The sequence below is a fragment of the Cupressus sempervirens genome, chromosome 4 (genome assembly GCF_028749045.1).
Source record: "Cupressus sempervirens isolate cs-2001-9-10 chromosome 4, ASM2874904v1, whole genome shotgun sequence".
Classification (NCBI taxonomy): domain Eukaryota; kingdom Viridiplantae; phylum Streptophyta; class Pinopsida; order Cupressales; family Cupressaceae; genus Cupressus; species Cupressus sempervirens.
Genome location: NC_143121.1, coordinates 328,087,219 through 328,114,099, shown reverse-complemented (window position 1 = coordinate 328,114,099; position 26,881 = coordinate 328,087,219). Strand labels below are relative to the sequence as shown.

The 26,881-nt window shown below is 36.0% G+C and overlaps 1 protein-coding gene across 5 annotated transcripts in view; it reads left to right on the top strand.

The window, feature by feature from the left end:
• SNI1 (negative regulator of systemic acquired resistance (SNI1)) overlaps positions 1-26,881 on the top strand; it is a 212,568-nt gene that overhangs the window by 11,094 nt on the left and 174,593 nt on the right. For all 5 annotated transcript variants that reach the window (XR_016363806.1, XR_016363807.1, XM_089825098.1 and 2 more), the window contains exon 7: positions 20,530-20,640. Coding sequence is in view for 3 of the 5 variants with exons in the window: in XM_089825098.1 (XP_089681224.1) it covers positions 20,530-20,640 (111 nt within the window). In the remaining 2 variants the exon portion in view is untranslated. The remainder of the gene's footprint in view (positions 1-20,529; positions 20,641-26,881) is intronic.

Below are 26,881 nucleotides of genomic sequence, written 5' to 3'. Positions count from 1 at the left end.
TGAATGTCACCTTCAGTTCACATCAGTGTACCATCATTGATAGGGTGACTCAGTTAATTGTTGTAGTGTGTATTGAGGATCATGGTCTTTTCTGACTTAATGATTTTGGTGATTCTCGGGACTTAGCAATGACTGCTCAACAGTCTTCTGTTAGCACACTTTGGCATCAATGGTATGGCCACTTAAATGTGCATTATCTCTCTTAGCTTGCTCGAGAAGAGCTTGTCCTTGGTTTGCCAGAGATTCAGACTCAGCAGCTTGGAGTTTGTGATGCATGGCAGGCTGGGAAGCAACATCGCACACCTTTCACTAGTGGGGATTCATGGCGAGCTTCTCAAGTACTTCAGCTTGTTCATGCCGATATCTGCGGCCTTATGGCCACTTCTTTCGTTCTTGGGTCCAGATATTTTCTTTTGTTTATTGATGATTTCAGTAGAAAAATGAGGGTCTCTTTTCTTAAAAAGAAATCAGGTGCAATTCTTGCACTTTAGAAGTTCAAACCTTTAGTTGAAAAAGAGTGGGAAATCTATTATTACTCTTAGGTCAAACAATGGGGGGAATTTTGTTCTAATGAATTCTCTAGCTTATTGGATACTCATGGCATCAAATGACAATTAACCACACTCCACACACCACAACAAAATAGTGTATTTGAACGTTGGAATAGAACAATCACCGAGATGGCTCAATCTATGCTTAAACACAAGCATGTTCCAAAGAAGTTTTGGGAAAAAACAGTTAACACTACGTTTATCTTTTGAACTGGTCGCCCATAGTGGTAGTCGAAGGTAAGACTCCAGCAGAGGCCTAGTCAGGTCACAAGCCCAGAATCAATCACTTGAAGGTTTTTAGATCCCTTGCTTTTGTTTAGATTCCTAATGCATCACACACCAACTTGGATGCCAGGAGTCTGAAACTTATGCTTGCTTGATACAATAGTCTTCACTAAGCCTACCGCTTGATTGACACACAGACATCTTGTCTCCTATACAGTCGTGATGTAGTCTTTGATGAGCAACGATAACCATTCATGCCCGTTTCTCCAGTTCTTGATCCAACATACCAGCCTATAAAGGCTCATGATTTGGAATTTAGGCTTCCATAAGTCCATCTGATGGGAGGGTTCCAGCAGCTCCTACAACTCTAGCTATACCAGTGATCCCTGTATAGACACCTCTAGCTTCTCTTGTAGGATCGCCTCGTTTTATAGATGCTTTATTTGAGTTTGATCCAGATTCTTCTAATGAAAGACCTGATCACCAAGCATCTCCTAATACTACTGTTGGTCGTTCTCCTCTTTGACCTAAGTGGTGGGCTAAGACACTTGCTGATCTTTATGATAATGAGCTTATTAATGGGAGAACTACTCGAAAAAAGAGCAAACCTATAGTGTCTGTTAACCTTGCTCTTGTTGTCAACATTTATAGTGTGTTTGAACAGGAATTCTAGAGTGGGAACAAGCCATGACATCTAAACACCAGAGTCTGTTGAAAAATAACACCTGCGTCGTTTATGATCTTCCACCAGGCAAGAAACCCATTGGTTGCAAATGGGTTTACAAAATCAAATACAAATCTGATGGTACTTGTAACATCCCAATTTTCAACCCAATTTAAAATGTTCATTTAGCCGTTGAAGTTCACATGAAGTCAATTGACAGTTAAATTTGTTATAATCCTGTGAAATAGTAAGATGGTTAGTTGTTATAATTTCATATGAAGATAACATGCTAGTTGAATATTTATCATGAATTCATGGAATTGAAAAGGCGGTTAGCCATTATAATCATTTATGATTAATAATATGTTATGATATTATGATTTTACCGCGGAGAATTTTCTTGTAGGGAGCATGTCAAAGGTGTAGAAGCATTGTCAGAATTGGGCACAGGAGCATCACCATCATTGGGCAAATGGGTATGAATCGTGAATCACCATGGTTGAGGACCTAGCGACTGCATAACAAGATACACACATTAGACACACACTATGCTCCTTGGGGACACGTACTTGGCCTAAAACCAGGTGTTTCGGAAACGGGGACGTTGTGGGGACGGGGGGATGGGTATGGGACGTCCCCCAGTTGTCCCCAAAAAGTGAGAAATTGCAGGGGACGTCCCCAAAACTTGGGGACAGCTAGGAAAAAAGGGGGGACAGCTGGCCCTCCTTGGTATGGAAAGGGGACGACTAGACGTCCCCCAACCGTACCGGGTACGACCAACGGTTCCCAATTTTTAAATTTTTTTTTTTAATGCAAAACAATTAAAAAGAGAATATTAAAAAATAATTTTAAGGCTCCTTACTAGGTCACCGAGGTGGGCCCCATCCCTCAAAATGCGGTAGAGGCAGAATATGAGCAGCAGTCTGCTTCATTTTTCTATGTTATGTTTTTTATGTTGAATGTGAACATGATTATGATACATTGATACTACTTTATGGCAGCCCTCTAGCCTTTGGGTGTATAGCTTTAGGCATATTTAGATTTAGATTTTTAGATTTATCATGTTTATCATTATGATATTGTTCACTAATATTGATATGCATTTTGACAATTGAGTACTGAAATCGGATATTATTTCCTAGATGGCATTCAAATGTTGTATGTTATGGTTCTATAGTGTTTAAATGACATGTTTTGTGCTTAGTTTCATATGAATGACATGTATATTTGCAAAGTTCAATGTATATTAAAAAATTTCCCTATATAGATATAGTTGTCCCCGTTTGCCGTACCCCCCTGTCCCCAAAATCGCCAAAAAAATTTGCCGTCCCGAAAACCCATCTCGCTGTCCCCCGCTGTCCCCATACCGGAAACTTGGGGGAACATAGGACACGCATGAGCTATTGGATAAAAATATTAATGATCTTGACTTAATTAAAGTACATACCTTTATTGGATTATGGTTGACTTTTCCACCACATCATTATAATACATATTTATGTATGTGCACATAAATATAAATTAAAGGTGACATCATAATATTATTTTTATACAAGATTTTATCTATTTAATATGTACACTTAAATGCATGTACAAAAAGATAAAATCAATCTTCCAAGATGAAACATATATTTAGATATACATATTTAAAAGGTACGACTTTGGATACACATTTACTATGTGCCATCTTAATAAGATATATTTACGTGCAAATAAATAAATATGTTTATAATTTCTTTTGATTTATAACCTTCAAGTTCTTTTCCATATTTATTCAATTCTTTTCAGAAATGGAAATGCACACTTGGCATATAATATCGGTGTTCAAGAAGACAAATCTTTTTAATTCAAGAGTTATGGCTTCTTGGAAGCCTTGATATATCAAATGCCTCTATATATTTGGGAGCCATGAGAAACCCGAAAAACATGAAATGATTTCTCCTTCCACCCGATTTATGATATACCTCTGCAGTTCTTGTCACGTTATTTTCCTTCTCATTTTGCCTTTGCTGACAGTAGTGATTGATAATCACTTTGGGTTTTGCATCCGAAATTACTCCAGAAGAGGACCTGGTTGTTAGTGTACGACCAATGCTCACGTCCAAGAGATCGACTAATTGAAACCAAGCCAAGGTTCACGTCTTCCATTCTCAGACCAGGTTATGTGGTCAGACTTTCATATTCAGATTGTTGTATGTTTTTCTTAAACTAATTTTGTATTTGCAGCAGGAAGGAATGTGTCACGAAAATTCCATACATTTTTTTCTGAATTTCAATCGAATGGATATTCGATAGTCCAATTTCTCTATGTTGTTGAGTCAAGATCAAATGTGCATGATATGTTCATACATCTTTATTTTATTGAAGTATATCAAAATCGAATTATATCCCTGCAAGCTTATTAAGATCATTCTCCGTTATTTGATATACTGGAAATTGCAATGTTCCAACCTTGCTGGGGCTTAGCGAAAGAGTGGATACTTTAAGATTATAAACACTTGGGACTCACCCGATTGTTTGGCCAAGGAAAAGGATGAAGAGGTGAGAGAGGAATCTACAATAGCATGAAAACAAAATCAGATGTGACATAACAATTATTTATTATTTTAAAAGGAATCATTTAATAGCTCATGCATGTCCAATTCATTCTCTGTTGTCAAGTCGAGCGGTGTGATTAAGTACTAGGATGGTCAGTGGTTGACAAGGTATTCCATATCTACTCCGAGTAGGGAGGGCCTTTCTAGTTAAAGAAAGTGTGGGGATAAGTTTGAGGTCTATGGTTAGGAGGTTAAGCCCCGAACAATGTTTCCCCTCTCCACGAGATGTCAAGATGTGCATCAGATAAAGATAAGTTGAGCATTCAAATATTTATTGGTAACAAGTATTTTTACTTTTATGATATTTATACAAGTAGAAGATATGATGGATTAATTTATATCGTTGAATTGGTTATTTCCTTTGATGAAAACAACCTTTCTCGTCAATGTAATTGGTAACCATTTAGATCGGTTGACCTTCCATCTGAATATGGAATATATCTATAGGATTGTTATTTCAGTCTTTCATTTATAATAATAATGATTATGAGCATATCTTCTAATCTTATGTTATTGCCACAATTAGCAATAGGAAGAAAAATAATGAAATAGAGGTATCTGATGCCCCAAATGATACAGTGGTATCTGATGTCCTAAACGATATAGTGGTATCTGATGACTTAAATGATACAATGGTATCTGACACCCCAAATGATAGAGTGGTATTTGATGCCCTAAATGATCCAATGGTAATTGATGCCCTAACTAACACAGTGGTATGTGATGCCTTAAATGATCCAACGATAATAGATACCCTAATTGATACAGTGGTATGTGATGCCCTAAATGATCCAATGGTAATTGATGCCCTAATTGATATAGTGGTATTTGATGGTAATCATCATTTGATTTTGATATAGTAGTATTGGATGGTAATCGTCATTTCATCCTAAGTGGTATTTGTGGACTAACCAGGGTGTTTGTAGAGGCATCCCTAGATTGATTTCGGTTTCAAATTCTATGGTATGTAGATTTTAATTTCCATAGTAAATTCATTGATGGTGTTTTCAATTTTTAGTTATGAAATTTCCATTCAACTGATTGCAACCGTTTATTTCATTCCCATGAACGTAATTGATATAACTGTCTTCTTATGAAAACGAAGTAATAACTGTATTTCTTTGATATGTTAGTTGTTAGTTAAGACCTGAGAAAAGTTGGTTGTTACAACACTTTGGATAAGTACAAAGCTCGTTTAGTTGCTAAGGGCTTTTTTCAACATCAGGTCATTGATCATGAGGAGACCTTTGCTCCTATTGCAAAGAAGAGCACATTCAGATTAGTCCTAGCCATGGCAACATAGTTTGGTTGGAGGGTTCATTAGATGGATGTCAAGAGTGCTTTCCTGAATTGTGATCTCCACGAAGAGGTCTACATGACGCAACCTCTTGGTTTCAAGGTTGCTGGTAAAGACCATCAGGGTCTTAGATTGGTGAAAGCTCTCTATGGCTTGAAGCAAGCCCCTAGGGCATGGTACATGAAAATTGATAAGTACCTTAGTGATCAAGGCTTTCACAAGAGTTTGTCAGACTCAAATTTGTATATCAAGACTACTGACAGTGACATCATCCTTCTAGTTATTTATGTGTATTATTTGACAATCACTGGTAGTTCGACATCTTTGATTCAGGGAATCAAGCTGAGTTTATGCCAGCCTTTGATATGGCTGACCTTGGGCTCATGCATTATTGCCTAGGCATTGAGGGTTGGCAACAATCTTCTGGTGTATTCGTCTCTCAATCCAAATATGCTATGGCTTTGTTAGACAAATTCCTTATGTAGGATTGCTTGCCTGCATCTACACCCATGGAGAAAGGTCTCAAGTTATCAGCCAAGTGTGATTCTCCTCTCGTTGATGATACTATATACAAGCAACTAGTAAGCAACCTCATCTACCTGTCTGTTACTAGGCTTGATATCAGGTTTGCAGTCAGCTTTATCTCACGCTTTATGACAGCTCCTAAGGTTGATCATTGGATGGCAATAGAGCGTGTGCTTCATTACGTGAAGGGCACTTCAGACTATGAACTTCTTTACTCTCGATTTTCTAATCCTAGGCTTAGTGGGTTCACAAATTCAGATTGGCCAGGCTTTGTTGATGATAAAAAGCAGTGTAACACAGGTGCGCGCACCCAGGTCAAAAACAGCACGCACTAGGTGCACATATGTGCCCAGTGCGGGTACGTCACACACCCGAGTACCCGTACTACGGCCAAAACACAGCCACAATGGTGCTGCATTGCTTGATGCACTTGGGTGGGACGTGGGGACTCGGGTGCGTTCGGGGTGCGGGAGTACGTGATTGGGCGCGTGGTCAGTTGCACGTGGGGTGTGGCCAATGTGTTGCATGAAAACTCAAAAAAGGAAGAACTTTTTTGCTTTATTTTTTAAAAGAAGCATGGAAACTTTTTTGGTTCATATTTGAACAATGAATTTTGAATCTTTGATCTTTGTCATTTGATAAATTGATAGTCAATGGTTGATTTACATGGTACACCATACCATGTATAGTTTATATTTGTCATTTATCATTATCATTATTATGTTTAAAAGTTTTAGTATTTATAATTTTACCAAATTCAATGGTCATTGGTAATGGTTATGAAGTTTCAAGTTTCAAGTTTGAACTTATGGTTTGTGAATCACATTTCAATTTTCTATATTCAACTATATTTGGTATGTTATATTGAAGTATCATTTCATAATTAATATTTTCAGTTATATATGTATAATATGCAACCTACCCCCCCTCTGAACCCCCCTCGTCCCTAAATCGAGGCCCCTTTTTTTCTCACACCCGAAACTCGTCCAAACGTCTCCCCTGCACTGCCACACCCCCGAGCCAGTGTAACACTGATAAAAAGTCTACTTCTAGATATGTGTTCAGTTTGGGATCTGGTGCTGTCACATGGACCAATAAGAAGCAATAGGCAGTACCTCTCTTATCTACATAGGCCAAATACAGAGGGACAATCAAGGCAAGTTGTGGAGCTGTTTGGCTTTGTTGGATACTTGAGGATATACAAATGTCATCAGGAGGACCAACCACTTTGTTTGTTGATAACGAAGGCATTATCAAGTTAGCATGCAATCCAGTCTATTATGAATGAACCAAGCATGTGGATGTTCACTCTCGTTACATACGACAATTTGTTGAAGATGGTACAATAGACTTGCAATATGTTCCTAGCAGAGATTAGATTGCAAACATTCTCACCAAGCATCTTGGTCCTGATAAGTTTGTCAAATTCAGAAGATAGCTTGGTGTTGTGAATAGGTTAACTATTAAGGGAGGGTATTATGATAATTGATAAGCATCTTTTATTATTTAATGGTAATCTATTTGTAATCTATTGTAAATATTAGAATGTTTCTAATATTTAGTTATCTTTAGTTATTTGTTAGCTTTTTTTTAGCTAGAATAGAATATTTCTATTCTTTCCAATCGTTTCCTAAGGAAGCATTGCTTTATTCTTTGTATATATAGACCTCTTGGTCTCTGTTAATAACAAGCAAGTATTTTACCAATTACTTCGTAATACTATTTCAGTTGTGTATTTTGTATTTTCTTGAAAAGATTGAATTCAATTGCTTGGAAAACTTTTGTTCAAATATTTGGGTTAAAGTTTGGGGATAATAACCTACGTGGATATTACAGTGGTATCAAAGCTGCTTTTCTTGTCAGCTTGTACAGGTTTTGAGAGTAACAAGAGTGCAACTTGATTATGCTGGTGAATTTTCATAGACAGTATCTAAAGATTTTGAAAGCTTCAAGATATATTCTTCCTTTTTGCAATCGCTAATAAAAAGACAAATTTCAAGTTTGTTCCCAATATTTATAGGGCCATCAATAATGTGCTAGTGGAAGTCAATAAAAATTGTCGTGAGTGGGCTTATGGAGAATACATAGAATAGAGAAAGGTCTTTGCATCTGACGGAGCCCAAATTTTGGCAAAATTTAGGACCTCCTTTAATGAAATAATGTTGGAGACTTGATAAAAAATTGAAAGCAATGTTCGTTTGCTGAAGAAAAGAAAGTTTAAAGATGCAGCAATGATGATTCTTACTATGCTGTTTGCAGTGTTGAATAGAAGTCTACAAAACATGCATCAATGTTTAGCATGATGTGCGGATCGAGAAAGCATCTACTATGCAGCCAGAGAGGATAGTCATGGTAGTAGGAACAATCAAAGCATATGAACATCTTCTGCCTCAACAATTATTAACGACATCTTTGACACATGGCTAGGACCACAAAATGTTTTGTCAAGTTCATTTAGGCCTCCTATTCTGCCATAGAAATACCCACCTCCAACTAAATTGCCAGATTTTCAGTCACATCTTGTATATGCATTAGGACATCTCGTGTATGAAGCTTCTAACTAAAGTATTTTATAACATGCACATATGCCAATGAACTAAAAACTGTATGTACCACACTAGCATGAAGGTTTCCTTGAAACCATTTATCTGCCAATATAGGTCCAGTCACATGAAATGTTTTAAAGATTGAATAATTCCAGATAATCTGCATGGAGCTGCTCAGCACTAGTTTTTCTTGGTTGAGGATTTGGAAAGTGATCACATCTATTTTTTAAAATTGTTTATTTTGTCAAAAGGATGACAAGAGCTGGCCAACAAAAGCTTACATTTAAAGTACCTATATTCAAGCCTTGTCCTCCACAGTACTACATACAGGGAATCTCAGACAGCTGGCTGCAAGCAAATGTCTTTTATATTGTCTCCTCTCAACAATTGATTTTACCAGAGTTACATACTCCACATACTAAACTTCTTGAAGCCCCTTGGCAACCATAACTATGAGGAACTATACAACTTCTCACACTTCAATCTAATTGAAGCTCAGGCATTTCATATTATGTACCACACAGACAAGAATGTCCTTCACCAAGTAGGAAAATGACATCTGCAGAAACTCAACCAGACATGAAGGTTATTGCACCAATGAAGGCCTGACTATTTGCCCGTGTTGATGTAATATTGTCATCGAAATAACAATCGGACATTCATAGAACTCATACCCAATGCCCATACCTGACACAGATACAGAGACGACAAGGAACACTGCAAATAATAGGAGTACTGAAAGGAATCGTTTTAAGAATTTCTCTAAAGACAAACAATATACCGTTAGGAATCACCCAAAAATATTTATTATGTTACCACCAACATCTGGTATAAGGAATAAATGTCAGAAGAAGGACGAATATGATTCATGGAAATGTATTGAATGTCAAAAACCTGAGGAAGACGTTGTTTAGAAAATAATGGATACATTTCCTCGAGCTATTCTTCATCACGTGATCACTGAAGTCATGGTATCGAGCAATAAAAAGGACAGAAATTAAATTCGACGAGTCAGATTGGAAGGAAAATGAAAGATGTGAATGAATCAACATGTGCTCTGTAAAAAGCCCAGTAACATTGAAGGATTGTAGACATATAGTTCAAGTTGTCTTGGAGAAGAATGTGTTAACAAGAAAGACTGATGGATGCAGAGGCTCAGTGGATACAAAACCAGAAATATAGAGTTTATGGCAAAAAACTGAGATTCCATGACATATGCGTAAGCCAATAATCAAAGTGGTGGATAATTAAAAGAATGAATAAATTTAGGAGCCTGATAGAATAATGGGACTACATGTAAACGACAAAGGAGGAATTTGTGAAGGGCAGTCAGATTAACAAAATAATTAAAGTAAAAATGCAATTATAGTTAAAGGAAGTGTTTTTTCATTTTCGAAGAGATATTCAAATAAGACATTCTACAAACAAGAAGCATTTATATAAGATATATTTTTGTGAGGAATATGGAGTCCAAATATGACTTTGTAACATAAATTCAAAATTTATATTTTAATGATTTATAAAAGCCTGCTATTTTTTATTATTTAAATGGCATGAGAATTAAACTGCAGTTGATTGGTCCTTTATTACCATTTTTCAATTCTGTAAACAATTGATGTTGGATAAGTGGACGAGGTCATCTATGGCATTTTAAGCTCGATCATTGCAGACATTGTGAAATATTTGACTGTTTCCAAATCTGCGTCTAGTTTGTCTCCCGACCTTAGGAGTAAAGTGCAATATGGACTAGTTTAGAATTGCGTATATATATTTGCTCTGTTACGTCTTGATCATTAAATTGTTATAGTTGATGTGCGTAGAACATTATAAAGTTGTATGTGAAAAATCTTCATTGTAGTTGACTTTGTTGCCCAAACAAGCTAAAACTCTGGTCTTTTATCATTGAAGTATTGGATTTATATTTGAAGTTAGAAAATCTAGAACTTCCTTCTTACAAACCTAAAATCCATTATTAACAAACCTTATACAAAACAGTCAATTATTTCAAATACTCAACATTCAATCCCATTTTGATCGAGTTCAAGGACCTTGCCAGTCGGAGAACTCCAAAACTTAAATTCACTTTAGAAAATCTCTTAACCAAGTGATCAGCTTCGAGGAGGTGGTCTACCCGCCTAGGTGTAGCGGAGCCTAAAGTGTAGGGGAATCAAAGTGATTCTTGTTCGTTGGCCAAAATTGATTGCAGAATCCTATCGGAGAAGTGGCAGGCTCTTGGATTTCCAATTTTGGGTTTTGGGAACCAACGACATCGACTCATCTCAGGAAGAAATGAATATTTATATTTTATTTGGAGTCGGCTATTAAAGTGTTTGAAATTTATTTCTTTTTGAGGAGAGATTTTTAATTGTTTAATGGGTATGTTTGGGCGATTTTACTAAGTCAAAACATGAAAATTGAGGAGCTGACTCTTTACGGAAACCTCAACTAAATTCATAGTATTTTTAAAATTAGTCAATTATTTTGGCGTTCTTGAAGTTTCTTGTTTGAAAGGGATTCCCAACGGGCTATGTTTCTATGGGCATCGTAAATGAGTTAGAGTAGCATATATTATTTTAAGACACATGAAAACTCTTCATATTTCCAACATTTGGAAGAGTCAAAGAAATACAATAGTGTGGAGGAGTTTTTTTGCATAGAGCTTAGTTAAAACTTGTTGGAGGAGAAATATTATTGTATCCAATGTCAGCCTAGAATGAATAATTCAAATTTATTGCTGTGGAACTATATCAACATATTACCATTTGGTGGGACTCAGCTCAGGCATTTAGAGCTTTGCCATTTAAAGTCATCGGGAAATAGAATGTTTGATATCCCATATTAGTGCTAGGATTATTATTTGAGATAATCAATTGATTGTGAATTATTTGGTGGGGTCCGATACATATTAATTAGTGCATTTGTAACATTATGCCATGAGAAGTGTAATCGAGGTCTTTTCTATGGTTTGAGAGGCTAAATTTAATTGCAGATTACTATAGAGGATGTTAATTTGCTGCATATTACTTTAATAATATTTCACTGAAATATTTCATTCCTCTATTGGGTGCTTTTATTGTGATGACATGTAAAACTCCTAGCTGGGGCACTTGTATGGACTGCCATAAATAATATCTGGAGTGATTGCAGATTTTTTTCCATAACGAGAACCATAGTGTTGTGAAAGGTGGAATAAATACAAAGCAACGCTTTGGTTTTATCATTGTTCTCAAAACAGAAAGAGAGAGTAGTCAATGTCATTACAAGAATTAGGAAGATTCCTAGAATCACATGGAGCTCAAATTCTTGTTTTGAGAGAGAGAGAGAGAGAGAGAGAGAGAGAGAGAGAGAGAGAGATGTTGATGTTTTGGTAGCTTTAGTAGGATAAACATGTGAGATCAAAGAGATATTAATATAATGACAATGATTCATATATATATATAAACATATATACAACTATAATTAAGGTTGTCATTACATTATATTAATTATGTTGATGAATAGACCAAGGGACATGTCGCTTCTTTTGGTTTATTCCTTATACAAATACAACTAGGACGCTGCCATTTGGAAAACACATACGAATACATCTAACAGTGCTTAGTGCACTTGCAGCGATTCTACCTTTAAAAATCAACCTGGTATCAGAGCAATTTGATCTTGGGGATCAAAGTTGGGATTCGACTTTGAGAAAGACAATCAGTAAAATTTGCAAAAGCACTGTCAGTGTATACATAGTAACAATGATGGTTATATGTAGTAGTGATATAGAAGCAACATTGGTATAATATGTTTGAAACATCAGCATGAAGTGCAAACCAGTAAGAAGCAATGCTTCAAAGTGTGATTGCTAGATTTATTTGAGTGTTGGGAACTTCCATTAGGAAGTGGTTGCAGTGATAAATCAGTTCGTGGCCAAGAAACATACCTCGAGAATTTGGTGTCGAACATTGTCCATTCTTATATTGTCAATGTCAAGAGGGACAAAACTAGGAAACATAGTAATAACATTTTGTCATGGACTTCATTACAAGGTTGTTATCCCATGTTCGATATTTCTTGACTTTTCTGTATAAGTGTGACCTGGATTAAAGGGAGAATACTGTAAATGGAGGAGGAGATGGATAGGCATACAACAATGTTTAGAGATTTACAACTATCATCGAAGCAACGACAGGACTGGAATCCAAGATGAAAAACTCATGCAAAATAATGAGACATTCCACATTTGGATAATGTGACTTTGGAAGGGTCAATCCTGTATCGACATCTTCCATTGGTGTAGGCCACACAAATGCATTTTTTATTGGTGGTGTTACCAACATTCCCTATTGTCAAAGAATAAGCCATGTCAATTTTGAACAAAGGTTATCATGCTTACTTCCTTCCACATCAGTTTCCCACCTACGGGACCTTGGAAAGAGGAATTTTGTGGCTCGTGAGAGGGCAAACAGTACCAAATTCCAATGCCAAGGAAGCATATAAAAATACGAATCATGTAAATGAACATTTGTTCAGAATAGAGAGAATAGAGATGGGCATCATCTTGGTATCTGTAAATAATTCAGCTTTGTAGTTCCTATGGTGAGGGATCACATAGGATTCTCGTGTAAGAGTATATGCCGAAAGGGTTTTTTGAAAAAGTTTTATTTAAAGCGACAAACCATCTTTGTTGGGAACAACGTGTTGACCGAATTGCACTGTGAACGACAAGAGGAATCTTCTACTTACATGAAGAGGCCACAAACCCTATATTGATATAAAGCCTCACAACATCCTCCTTGATGAAAAGTGGATTGGAGTAGAACAAAAAAATGAACATTTATTATGGCCCGCACCATGGTCAGGTACATTGCACTAGAATGGTAGAAGAGTATGGGTTACGGTGAATGTGGACATGTACAACTTAGTAATTGTGCTCTTAGAAATTATCTAATGCAGTAAAATGTTCGAGTTGGATGTTCCATGATTGGGCTCATAATTGCTTCAAATATGGGAAACTTAAATAAATAATGAGATAAGTTATCTTCTATTACTTTTATTTTATTTTTGTGATCATCTTACATTATTATATATGATATTAATAAAGGAAATAATATTTTGAAAATATAGATCATAGTATATATATAGAAAATGGAAGATATGCTTATATGTTCAGAGCATATGCATTTATCTATATTATATTGGGATGATCTCATATTATTATAGAATTAATTACTATCCTTTAATATTATCTCTTATCCATATTTCGATATGAGCTATGTGCCTTGATTTCTTTTTTCTCCGAGAATGTTATTGAGATTCATGGGGAGCCTGACATTTAATTAGAGGCAACCTTGAAAGAGAGGGAGCATGTAGAGGATATGATTGAGTCAACCTTTCGTCATCTCGATCATATGGATTCAAAGGGAGTAAACCATATTGCAATGGATTCTCCGGTGATCAATAAATTGTAGCACTCAAGAGGACTTGATTCATGAATATACCCCGTGGTAATGTGATTTTAATGGGCCTACCCCCTGTGTACATCACGAGGAAGTGACGACTTCCAAATGATGTCACTTGTACTTGTAGAAGTAACTGTAAGGATTCAGAGGGAGTAAACCATATTGCAATGGATTCTCTGATGATCAATAATTTGTAGCACTAAAGAGGACTTGATTCATGAATATACCCCGTGGTAATGTGATTCTAATGGGCTTACCCCCTTTGTACATCACGAGGAAGTGACAACTTCCAAATGATGTCACTTGTACTTGTAGAAGTAATTGTAAGGTGGCAATCTTACAATAACTTGTATTATGAGATCAAACAAATTGAGTATATGGTGAATGTCTTTCATCTCAACATTCTGGGAGGCTAATACTCTTGATACCATGTGATATCAAAACCTTTTGAGTACTTGGTGAATATCATTGATATTCTGGGAGGCCAATACTCTTGATATCAGATGTGATATCAAACTTTATTTTGAGTACTTGGTGAATATCATGTATTCTGGGAGACCAATACTCATGATATCAAAATGGCGGATATCTTTTGATCAAAGATATTTTAAAAATTTGTCATACCTAATATTACCAATGGTGTAATATGTGTCCTGTGTTTATCCTTCCTAGCTAAGAGGGAGTGTTGATGCTTTGGTAGCTTTAGTAGGATAAACATGTGGTTGTCATTACATTATATTAACTATGTTGATGAATAGACATGTCCCATGAAGGGACATGTCTCTTCTCTTGGTTTATTCCTCATACAAATACAACCCGGACGCTACCATTTGGAAAACACATACCAATACATCTGGCAGTGCTTAGTATACTTGCAGTGGTTCCACCGTCGAAAATCAACAAGAGAGAGAGAGAGGGGGGGGGGGGGGGGAGAGAGAGAGAGAGAGAGTTGGGATATACGAATGAACAGGTTGCTTTCCTAAGCATGTTTTCTGAAGTCAGATTTGGGCGAAGTTTGATGCCCTTAGACATCCTTGTTGTGGAGTTGGAACAACTTCTTTTATATCTTGGCACATGAATTTTACTGATAACTCTTGGCCACGAGTCACATACATATGGGAACTTTGACCTTTGTTGCATGGAATAACTTCCAGCTTATTGCGTGAATGACATCTCTGGTTTCATTCCATAGCCCTCAGATTAAATGATTGCGGGTCTGTATTCTCATTTGCTCTAAGTGGGAATTTGGAGATACATTGTTGATATTGAAGCGGGGCTATTGGTCTCTCCTCTGCTACAAGTACATGCTAGTAGCACACAGTTCATTGAGGTCCTGATCATTCACTGGGTTAAAGGACTGAGCATAGTTCAATATTGGTGGGAAGGCCAGAAGAGTAGTTACATAGACCGCAAGAGTGGCACTAAGTACATGCTAGTACCACACAGTTCATTGAGGTCCTGATCATTCACCGGGTTAAAGGACAAGAGTAGTTACATAGACCACAAGAGTGGCACCATATATGGTTCTTCTGATTTACCACATGTGGAGGATAATGATATTTTTGATGACCCATATGATATTGGATTGGTGATTGGTAAGTCTTGATGGTTGAAACTTGACATTATTATTTTTAAGCAAAACGATTAATACAGTGGTGTATTTGGGCATTTTACTATGTTATATATTGAACTAAAAATTTAATATACATCATGATAGTAGAGTTTTAATTATTAATATGGTGGTGTATTTTTCTATATTGATTATTAGAATGGTGGTGTGTTATGAACTTAATTACAGTTGCATATAAATTTGATTTTTATATGTTTTTGTACAGATAAAGCTAAAAAGAACCCAACCCCGAAAAATGTTTTTTTCACCGAACCCAGTATGTTCAATTGGATCCCAAATTGGAACCGACAACACATCTTCTTTTAGCTATTATGGCCAGTCTCATGTAATATCTCATGTCTCAAATACACTATTTTGTCATATTTCTGTACAAGTGCATTCTGTCGAGCAGTTCTCATGCAAATAAAGCCAATATTTGATTGTATTATGAATGAATGTATTTCTGTTTGTCCCTGCTGATATGCAGATTCTGTTTGATAGGTTTTAAGGCAGACTTCTTTGTATGATATCTAGAGGAAATATATAACAGACTTACATAATGCAACATATGTTTGGAATTATAGCAGAATACTCTGAAATTATGATTAGTCTTTGATTTGAAGAGAAAGTTCACAAAGGTCTCTGATCCTTAGGATGTACACAGTCCACATGCTGCAGCAAACAAGGACAAACAATGATCATATGTCTTCTGTTAAAGTTCATTAATTATATGAGCTCCTTAAATGATCTGCATCTATTTAGAAGTTCCTTATATCTCAGAACAGATGAAGCTTCCCTATCATCCACATCACATAAATAGCTTTAATAAGTCGCTGTCAAATGAAAAGTCTGCTGAAGGAGAATGCAACAAATCTTTTCATTGAATGCTTAGGAAACACACGACTCAGAAAAAATAAGGAATGACTTCATACAAAACTTCACATGACCACCAAGAATGACACACTTCCGCAATGCCATTGACAATAATGGATTTTAAATCCATGAACATGAAGAGCCTATTAGAATACTATAATGTTTCTTTAATGGTCATCTTAGTTAGTCTTTAGTTTATTAGGTAGTTTATTTTACTGTCTTTAGTTCATGATTGTTTCTTTTAGAAATATCATCTTTGTAAATCTATATAAGGAGTTTTCATCTCCTCTGCTTAATTCAATGACAACATCGATTTACCATAACATGGTATCAGAGCAAGTTGAGGGGATTTTGTAAAATTTGACGATTTTTTAAGAGCCTCTTCTGATCTAGAATGTTTTTCTAGAAATTTGTATTTTAATTTCTGAAATTTATGGTTTGTCTGCGAAGATTTTCACCGAAGATTGCACGCTTGCTCTAGGGTTATGATTTCATGATTTTTTGGTTTTGGCAAAAGCCTCTTATTCTTGAAGGTCTCAAGTATTTGCATGTGAGTTACATGTCCTTACATGTGTATTTTGTTACTTACATATACTTGCATGTACTGTTTTACTCATAGTTCCATGACTTGGACTCGTCTATGACTCGACAAGGTTAACTTGACCCATGACTCGGAAACAACTCGGCTATGACTTAGAAAAATGAAAAAAACAGAGGTTTTTCACGATTTGAAACTTGTTTCATGCACCCATTATTGAATAGAGCTTAAAAACTGTATAACATCATCAAACATGAGCTAATTTGATCACATACATCCATTACGTAAGTACAAACATAAATTGTAGTTGAAGCAAATAGAAAACCTATAGGTATGTAAAATTATAAATATTGTCAAATGTATGTAAAATCCATGATATCCATGACACCAAATGTTCCCAAACATGTATAAACTATAAACAAAAACAAGTCTATGGCTCAGGCTCTTGGCTAACCTTAAACTTTGAGTAGTTTTTCTGCCTCCTACAAATGGGTCTGAGGTAGGTCCTAAATGACTAACAAGCCATAGTCTCTGCCTGTGAGTTGTCCCTCTGATCAACATCAGCTGCTCTTCTTTGTCGTTGGTTGCAAACATATGGCTTCTCTTTTATCTTCCTCTCTCTTAATTTCCCTCTCTTCTTCTCATAACAAGCAATTAGAAATCAGACAATGTTTGTTTTAATTTTTTAACCGGCAACTTGTGGCCACTATGGTGTAGGTCATGACCCATGGACTTGACTGATCATGGCTCATCAGTCATCCAGCCATTTGGCCTGGTCAAGAAAACTTGCTAGACCTGACTTGGCTTGCAGGTAATACAAACCCGCATAACTCACTATGGGTTTAGGAACATTGGTTAAAGCATGCAAAGTCTCGTGTTTTGCCGCATGAAGGTTTCTTTGATGGATTTTCATTACTTTTTCCCTTAAAAAATTTCTGATAGGTTTACATAATTTTTTCCCTTAAAAAATTATTTGATGGGTTTTCATAAGTTTTTATTTTAAAAAAATTTCTGATTTTGTAATTTGCAAAGTTCCATGAGACTTCTTTGTGGGTTCATATATTTTTCCTCAAATGCTATATGTGGGTTTTACCGTTTTTCATAAAAAAACAAAGCTTTGTATTCTCTAATTGGTGTCTCAAATTTCGTTGCTTGGTTTGATCGATTTTTCACCTCAATAATCGTGTTTGGGTTTTCTGATTTTTCTCTTTAAACAAATGTGTCTTTTTGCAGTTTGTATTGGGGCATCATGCTCATTTGCAAAGTTTGGCGGGTTTGCTGATTTTTCCTCTAAATTGTGGTAGCTGTTCTTAGTGCTTAGCTTTGTCTCCAGGGGTGAAATAGCTTTGTTATTTTGTGATGATTTCTGGTCAGTTGTTTTGTTGATTCTGGGAGGGTTAGTGGTAGGCTCGTCTCAATGGCAGGGTCTTGTTTCATGTTGCAAAGCATTTTGAAGAAGGGGACACTGAACTTTGCTCTTTTATAGGCAAATTTTGGTTCCTCTTGGTCATTGACATTTTGTAGATCCAGGGAGGATCTCAACAACAACAAAATGTTTTGAAGAATTTGTGACCAAAAGACAACAGACAGACAAGAACCATTAAGGGAGGCTATTAAAATATTATAACGTTTATTTAATTTTCATCTTAGTTAGTCTTTAGCTTAGTTACTGGATTCGTGCCCTAGAGGCCGGATCCGGATTTGGGTCCGATCCGGATCCAAATTCGTGCAGATCCGGGCAGGATCCTTGTTTTACACAGTGGATTCGTCCGGATTCATGGCCCACGAATCCTAACGAATCCACTGTGTAAAACAAGGATCCTGCCCCGATCTGCATGAATCCAGGCACGAATCCTCAAGGATCCAGAGTGAATCCTCAAGGATCGACAAATCCTCAAGGATCGACAGGTTTAAGTGAATCTAAGTTATTTAATCTGACTTTTTTAAATATATTTTTTTGCTTTCTAGTGCTAAAATGACCTTTTTATGCATTATATATACTAATAAATGAGAGAAACAAATATATATATATATATATATATATATCTGTTACTAGTTGGGGCTTGGGCAAGATCAGTAATATATATATATATATATATATATTCACGAATCCCCCACGAATCCTAATCGGGGAAAAAAAAAAATCATGAATCCATGGATCCGATTCACGTGCCCGAATCGGATTCGTATCCCAAATCGGTAACTAAGGTCTTTAGTTTATTAAGTAGTTTCTATTTCTGTTTTTAGTTCACGATTGTTTCTTTTAGAAACATCATCTTTGTAAATCTATATTAGGAATTTTCTTCTCCTCCATTTAATACAACTACAACAACATCAATTTACCATAACAAAGCCAACATTAAGTGATGCAACCAATGTATGCTGTGCATAACCCATCACCTTCAATGATACTGTGAATATTTACTAAAACTCTAATATAGTTTATTTCATCCAAAACTATTGATGCCACGATTGGGTAAATGGCAATATCATATGAACTACAATAGTATTTGCGCAGTTTGTTATTAAAGTATGGCAGCTACATATACCATCTCAAAACATTTGAACACTATCAATATAATTTCACAATCACCCAGTGAAATATCTTATCTCCATGCCTTCATACTTTGCAATGTTCTGCAAAATTAAGATTGTCATACTCAATTTCAAATTTCAATAGATGAATATGAACCTAAACTTTATGAGTTCCACGATATTCCAAATCCAGGGAAAAATACATTTACCCATTAAAAAATATTAATAATTACACCTTATGAAGTTTATAGCAATGAATATGACCCATTCAGAAATAAGTATATTTGCACCAATATGCCACCACAACTTGTATGCCAACAAATACAAGGATTCCATAAGAATGTCGTGAATACTTTGCCAAGAATCCGCTATGCCACTAATATAATTCAAATCTGTAACACTGTCATTCTGTTGTACTTCATTGATCATGTGAATTCCGGAATACCAATTTTGAAAATTGTCCTTGGCATATTTTCTCAAGGAAAAGGTATAAGCAATACTTGTCATTTCAGCATAAGTATTCCCCTACTGTGACAACTCCGTTAACTAACACATGACACCTAGAAGAAAACCATGAAGACTCAAACATAGGTCACCTTGCAACCTTATCGTCTCTACATGTTGCAACCACCATGTAAACTACAATATCATTATGATTATTTATCTCTATCTTGTAATGTCAAACTATTTTATTATATTTTATTGGATGTATTGTTTTGTTTTGTAGTTTTATATTGAAAAGTTCTTTGCATGAAACTCAAACATATAATAATAAATAATATATACTTATATTTTTCTCAATAATTACTTAAGGCGAATTTAATGTTGATTTTTTTGACTTCTCAAACTTCATAGGTGTTGAACTCAAACTCGAACTCGAACCTTGTGACTTAGACTATAATTATACCTCTTGGTCTCATCCTATATGGTAGAATACAGGCATCATTTTATTATTATTTTGCATTTATTTTTTTGATTCCCCCAATCAAAGGTCATTTTAAATTTTCCATGGAACCTAATTACCTTATTTCTTTTGGTCGAGATTTAATTAAAGCAATTGTAAGACATAATGGCGCTGGTGATTTTTTTTTGCTTTGTCTGATTATATACATAATTCTATGGCAGAAATTATTGTCATTAACTCAGGAGATCGTGAATCATATCTGTGATGGAGATCCAATGTACTTGGGAAAAGGTCCAGAGCTGAATGTAAGGGGCAAGCAACTGACAGATGATGTGAGTCTTCGCATTTTATGAATTTAAAATAATTTATCTATCATGTCTGGTATCTAGTGTTTTTTGTGCTTGAGATAGATAGCAAGTACATGAAGAAAATGGTAGAACAGAAAAATTTCAGTTCTTTTCATCGCTTAAAAATGATTTTGATGCAAGTTTTTAATTATTAAAGAGACTGAAGAACTTAAAATAATTTTTGATATACTAGTTTTTTAACACTAAGAATGTTTACTATACTTGTTATTTATTACCACATGGGAATTATAAAATAGGACAGAATAGAATTGGGATGCCTGTATTTATGTTCATATGGGACCTTGTGGGATCTATGGGTGGGGTATAATCAATTACAATAGAATTAATGCAAGACTGTCACTACAAGCCACATTGTTCTTTGTCAGTGTTGATAGTTTCTCGTGGTTTAAAAAGCAACATAATCATTCTCCTTGGTTTATATTTTCTTCCATCTCTTTATTTCAATTGCCAAGTGATGATAACATACTCTGAATTGAAATGTTATATCTTTTGTGCAGGGATTATTATCTCTCGGAAACAATAGTGTTCTGTGTAAAGTTGATCATTGCGTTGATATTATGTTGGTAGCATCTCATTTTCTAACTAGGAGTTTGCTAAAGCTTTTGTATTACCATCTTTTGTTTGTGAGCTCTTGATGGCTGATTGTTCTTTGGAAAATCCTCCTTTTTTATTCCCCATTTCTTGCATATATCTTTCTGTTATGGTACCGGCCTTGGTTGCGATACTTGTGGTAGATATTAATTTAGCAAATCAGAAAAATAAAAAGAGAGTCCTTGGGAAACAAATAATTGTAAAAAATAAAAATAAAAACAGGAAAAACACAGTTTTTGTCATTTCTAGCCATATGAAGGAAAAAAAGTTTGTTTTCCCATCTGGCAGGAATAAAACAAATTTAATATTTCAATTCTTCGAAACTTGGACAGGGTCTTGTTGTGACATTTTCACACCATCACCCAATTGTGAATGGGGACTCACTCTTTTGCTCGTAGTTATTAGGTTCCAGCAAATTTTGGCATTCCATTGCACAATTTAGAGCTTTGAAGGACGGAGGGGTGTTTAAGAAAACAAATGGCCAAGTTTTGATTTTAAAGTGGAACGTTAAAATTGAAGTCTGTTGGGCTCATGCTATAATGAGTTGAATATAATATCCTAAGTGTATATAAATTTTGCCTAGTCAATTAGTCCAAAAGTCAACATAAAGGCATATTCCATGCACGAAGGCCTTAATTGATTTTTCGCATTCAAAATGGCCAAAGTCCTAAGGAAAATCAAAATTTCATTGTAAAAATACACAATCAGAACTATAGATGAACTCCCCATCATATTTTGATCAAAATCCGGAATCAGCATGGATTTCCCCTTCATAATTTGGCATTTTCAGAAAAAATTCTTAGTGTTGGAGGTCAAAATCCAAGCAGATCATGAATTTCCACCACTTTGGATGATCTTGGCTTGAGAATTTTCTAAGTGTTTTAAAAGTCCAGACAAGGGGTGATTCTCCCCCAAGGGCAAGGTGGAATTTTTTCTAAGTCAAGAAATTGGCCTGACTAAGGTTGTTTTGTCCTTAGGAGGAAGTTTTGAAGTTGAAATTTTTCTGAGTCTGAGAATTGTCCAGACTAGGGTCGTTTTTCCCTAGGTGGCGATTTTGGAATGTGAAAAACCTTCAAAGTGTCAAACTTGCCCTAACATGAGTCAATTTTCCCTTGGAGCCAAAGTTTGAGATGTGCAATTTTTTTCAGAGTGTTAGAAATGTCCGGGGTAGGGTGTTTTTCCCTCAAGCCAATTTTGGAATGTGGAAATTTTTTTAAGTACCAAGGATGTCCATACTAAGGTTGATTTTCCCCATTGTGATGGCTAGGCAAGATCAAATTTTTTTCAAGGTGAATTATGTACACACCTTGATCGATTTTTCTCACCTTGCATGGATGGAGATGGAGTTTGGACATTGTTTTAAGTCCATACAAGTTGTGGACTTGGCGGATTTGAGAATCCCAGCATGGATCAATTTTCCTCAATTGGACATTATTTCATTAGAACGTGTGAGGAAAATTAATAAAATAAAATTAGAAGGTTCTAGAGAGGAGACTCTCTTTTATCCCACATTGCTTAGGTGAGACAATAAGAGGCAAAAAACAATTATAAACGGGGATTTCTGTTGTAGTAAGACATGAAAATGCTTGCAGATTGAAATCTGGGGTGATCTCCATGGGAGCAATTTCTTGCCGATATTGACGTATTTACTCCTCCTAAATTGATTCCTCAGTGGTTGCAGACCAAAAGAGGACCTTTTTCTGGGATTGTGGAGCCATCAAAGGACCAAAACAAGGAGATTTTTAGACCCAAATTTGCAGAACTATGTGACTGGGTGATTTTTTTGGAGAACTCATAAAATTTTCTCTTGCTGCTAAATCTGTCCAAGGTCATTTGTTGAGCTTTCCCTTGCCAATTACTAACTATTTCCAACCATTCCATTTTATGTCATTGGAGGACTGTGGTAAGGCTGCCATGAATAAAAGTCTGAGGAATGGGTCTGAGAATTTAAGATTTAAATAAAAAAAACTGGCTTTGTTTTTGTTTTTAATCTGGTCCTAAATCTTGCTACTGGCTCCTTGTAACATCTTGAGGCATAATCTAAGCCATCTGCAAGTCTGAAACACCTTTGCCATCAGACCATATCTGAAGCGTCCATATATGGGTGAATTTTGAGACATTCCTAGAAAATTCATACCTCCCCTAAAGTGATCCAGATTGGATTGCTGAGTGTTGGCAAGGTAAAAGGGAATATTTTTGGAGTGATTTGATGCATTAAATGGGCTGATTGGATGTGTTTTCCAGACCAAAATCTGAAAATCATCTATATTGTGCAATTTTCTTTGAAAAGTGATGGATTTTTTTTTAGCATGCCAGACATTTTAAAAATTCATTGCAGGTCATTTTGGGGTGATTTGAGGCTTGTTCCAAGGCCATTAGAGGTCTGAAAATTTAGGTTACAGACCAAATTCGAAGCATCCATGTATAGGGGTGATTGTGAGAAAAAATCTGAAAACTTACCACCTTGCCAAATCACTATAAGGCTTGTCGCTGAGTGTTTGTGGATCATTCTTGTGCAAAAAAAAGCCAGGTTTGAAGATCAATATCATCCAAAGAGGATAAGTTTCAGATGTTTGAATTTCATCATAATGATAGGGCAAGTTTCTTGTCATGATGGCTTTGTAATCTGTTTCCTAGTTTATATTGGGAGCCTAAATCATCATTTGAAGTTAATTTGACAAGTTAATAGGAGTGATGTGGGGATGTTATCATGACTGGTTAGAAAATCATAGGGTTGTGTAAGTATTAAGGATCCTTGCTGTCTTGATGTTCTTGCTTGCACATTACTTATTTCTTTCATTGGATTAGTTCATTAAAATTAAGCGTGAAATTGATAAGTTAATCCATGGATAAATTCAAGAACTTTCATGATCTAAAACTCATTAATTTCTTATGTCTTTAATTCTTGCTAATTTCAAGAAGTTAAAGAAGAGAATGAATGGACACAAAGATTGCTTGCCTTCACAACTAGTAGTAAATATAGTGAAGAATGGACTTTACTAGGCAATTGGATTTCCTCCTACCTTCCAATGAAATGAGCTCATGGTTGAATGCACAAAAAGCAATGATCCAAACACTAGGACAATTCAGGCTCAAGGAAGGGTGCTTGTACTCTCGAGTGAAGAGGCAATAAAAGAGACTTTTAGTGTTCGGTATCACTTTGGGATGCAGATCAAGACTATGGAAGAGAGCAAGAAGCTATTTGAAGAAAGGCCAGATGCTTGCAAGCATATTATAGTAAGAAGTGGGTCAGTGAACCAAAGAAGCATCATTCCAAACTACCGAAGAAGTTTGTGAGCGAAGACTTCAAAGATGAATAAAGTGACATGGTGTTCATGTTGAACAAAATTATGGGATCAACTCAGGGAGCTTTCTTTGATATCTAAATGTTCAACTTCATAGACAAGATAGCCACAGGTGAAGTAATGATAAATTGGGTTAGGATAATAAGTCACCACATAGACGCACAATTGAAGGACTTCAGGAAAACAAAATAGATTTACATGAGTTCTTACATGGTCTACCTATTAGCAAGGAACATAAAGTATCGATGCCTTATATGTCAGGGCGAGTTGGGGATGGGAAAGGTCAATTCACGATCTATTACTACCATCCTGAGTTATAGTTACATGGCGGAGCGAGTTATGGGAGGATAAATGACATCTTCAATATGAACATCACTTGCTTTTTCACTTAAAAGAGAAAGACATATGAGACTATCTAAGGAAGCAACTAATTGATTCAACAATATGGAAATTGCTATATTCAATTCGCTACCTTCACTTATATCAGGATCCAGAGGTTTTCCTCCAAACCATACAAGCTCCCCAGGTATCCTATCTATAAACTAGCCTTTTTGGAGGTGGTAAGATAAATTTCAGAGTTCAATCTTATGTAGAAAGAAAGGCACAAACAGGGGGTGTTTCATCCATCACTTTAGGAAAAATGCTTGTCTTGCCCTTCATTACATGTAGCATGGATAGCAAGTGTAGAGCTATAGTATTATTAGTTGGCGAACATATCATGCAAGGAAGGATTTTGATCTGTTCCAAAAGATCCAAACCTACAAAGGATTGATATACAGACACAAGGTAGACATAGAAGATTATTGGATGAATCTTATGGATGAAGAGGCTATGAGGAGGAAGAGTTGCTCTAGAATGTTAGTTGATTTCATGAGGAAATGTGGGGTACTCCCCATTCTAGATCAATTTAAAGAGACTTCATCCTAGCTATGAATATGAGAAGAGAAAAGTAATCGAGTCACCTAATTGGTCACAAAGGGATGAGCCCTTGGATCAGAGAATTTTGATGAGAGAAGTAGTTAATAAATCAAGGGCATTGGTTAACAAGCAAGTAAACAGGTTGATGAGACATGATATCACCTTCACCTATGCAAAGATGCAAAAGGAGGACTCTTCCTCCAAGGGCAATGAGGGAACCATTTGCACTTCAAGATTATGTTCTCAAGAGGCAAGGCAAGTTTAAAAGGGAAAGGATAAGGTGGGGGAGGCATTACAAGCATCCTGTGGTAGGACCATCAGTAGGAAATTAGGGAGCCAAAGGCACAAGCCCATTACACCTACTCCTATTCCTAGTTCTTCTCAACTAGGGAGATAGAGGCGCATGTTTTGGATGATGATGCAATGAAAGACGAAGATATAAAGATATTATCTTGGGGTAGTCACTAGACAACTTTATCTGCACATTCAGTTTAGCAGGATACAAAGATATTTCTATCCTCCCCTAAAGTGCAGTTGGTAGTGGATTTGGATGATGACATGAGGCCGCCTAATCCCAACATTTAGGAGATGGAAAATGAGGTAATGTTAACATTAAAAGGATTCAATGCGACTAAGTAGATGAATGACAATATGGACTTATCCAAGGTTCTTGGATGCCTAAGGAAATCCATAAAGTTAAGAAGGGAATAAAAAGTTTCTTCTATCGAACATATTGTCACATTTTTGAGCAGAATTGAGGAACAAAGGAACCTAAACCAACAAAAGAGATTCATAGGATCACTAGGGATGAGACATTGTCTTGTACTGTGCATTTGGCTATTCCTATAGGAGACAAGAATGTAGATGAGATCACTCCTAAAGATTACGATACTTCCTCATTCAAGTAGTACAACGAGTACAACTCAAGGGTTTGATGAATTGAGGGGCAATACAGATGCTATAAAAGAAAGAATGCGTAAACTGAAGATGGACATAGAAAAATTGATGCTGAAAGAAATCATAAACAAATATGTGAATCCGGCGAGGCACAAGGACACAACACTTGTCCTGTTAGTTCCTACTTCCTCGAGCTCTCATTGTGCTGGCAACATTTTAGAGAAATGGGTAGGAGATATTAGAGCGCAAGCAGAGGCCTTTCTCACGAAAATGGTTCAAACACATGGAAAGACCACCATAATTATAGAAAAGGCACAGGGATTAGAAGAAATATGGAAGGAATTTGAGCCCATCAAATAGGTCATTCCTCATCTCAGGTCACTAAAAGCTATCCCACAGCGGTCCTGATATATGAGGGAGTTATTGATAGGGGGAACACCTTTGCCTTTATCTTTTGGTATCTCCCATTGGTTACCAAGAAGACTACATATGAG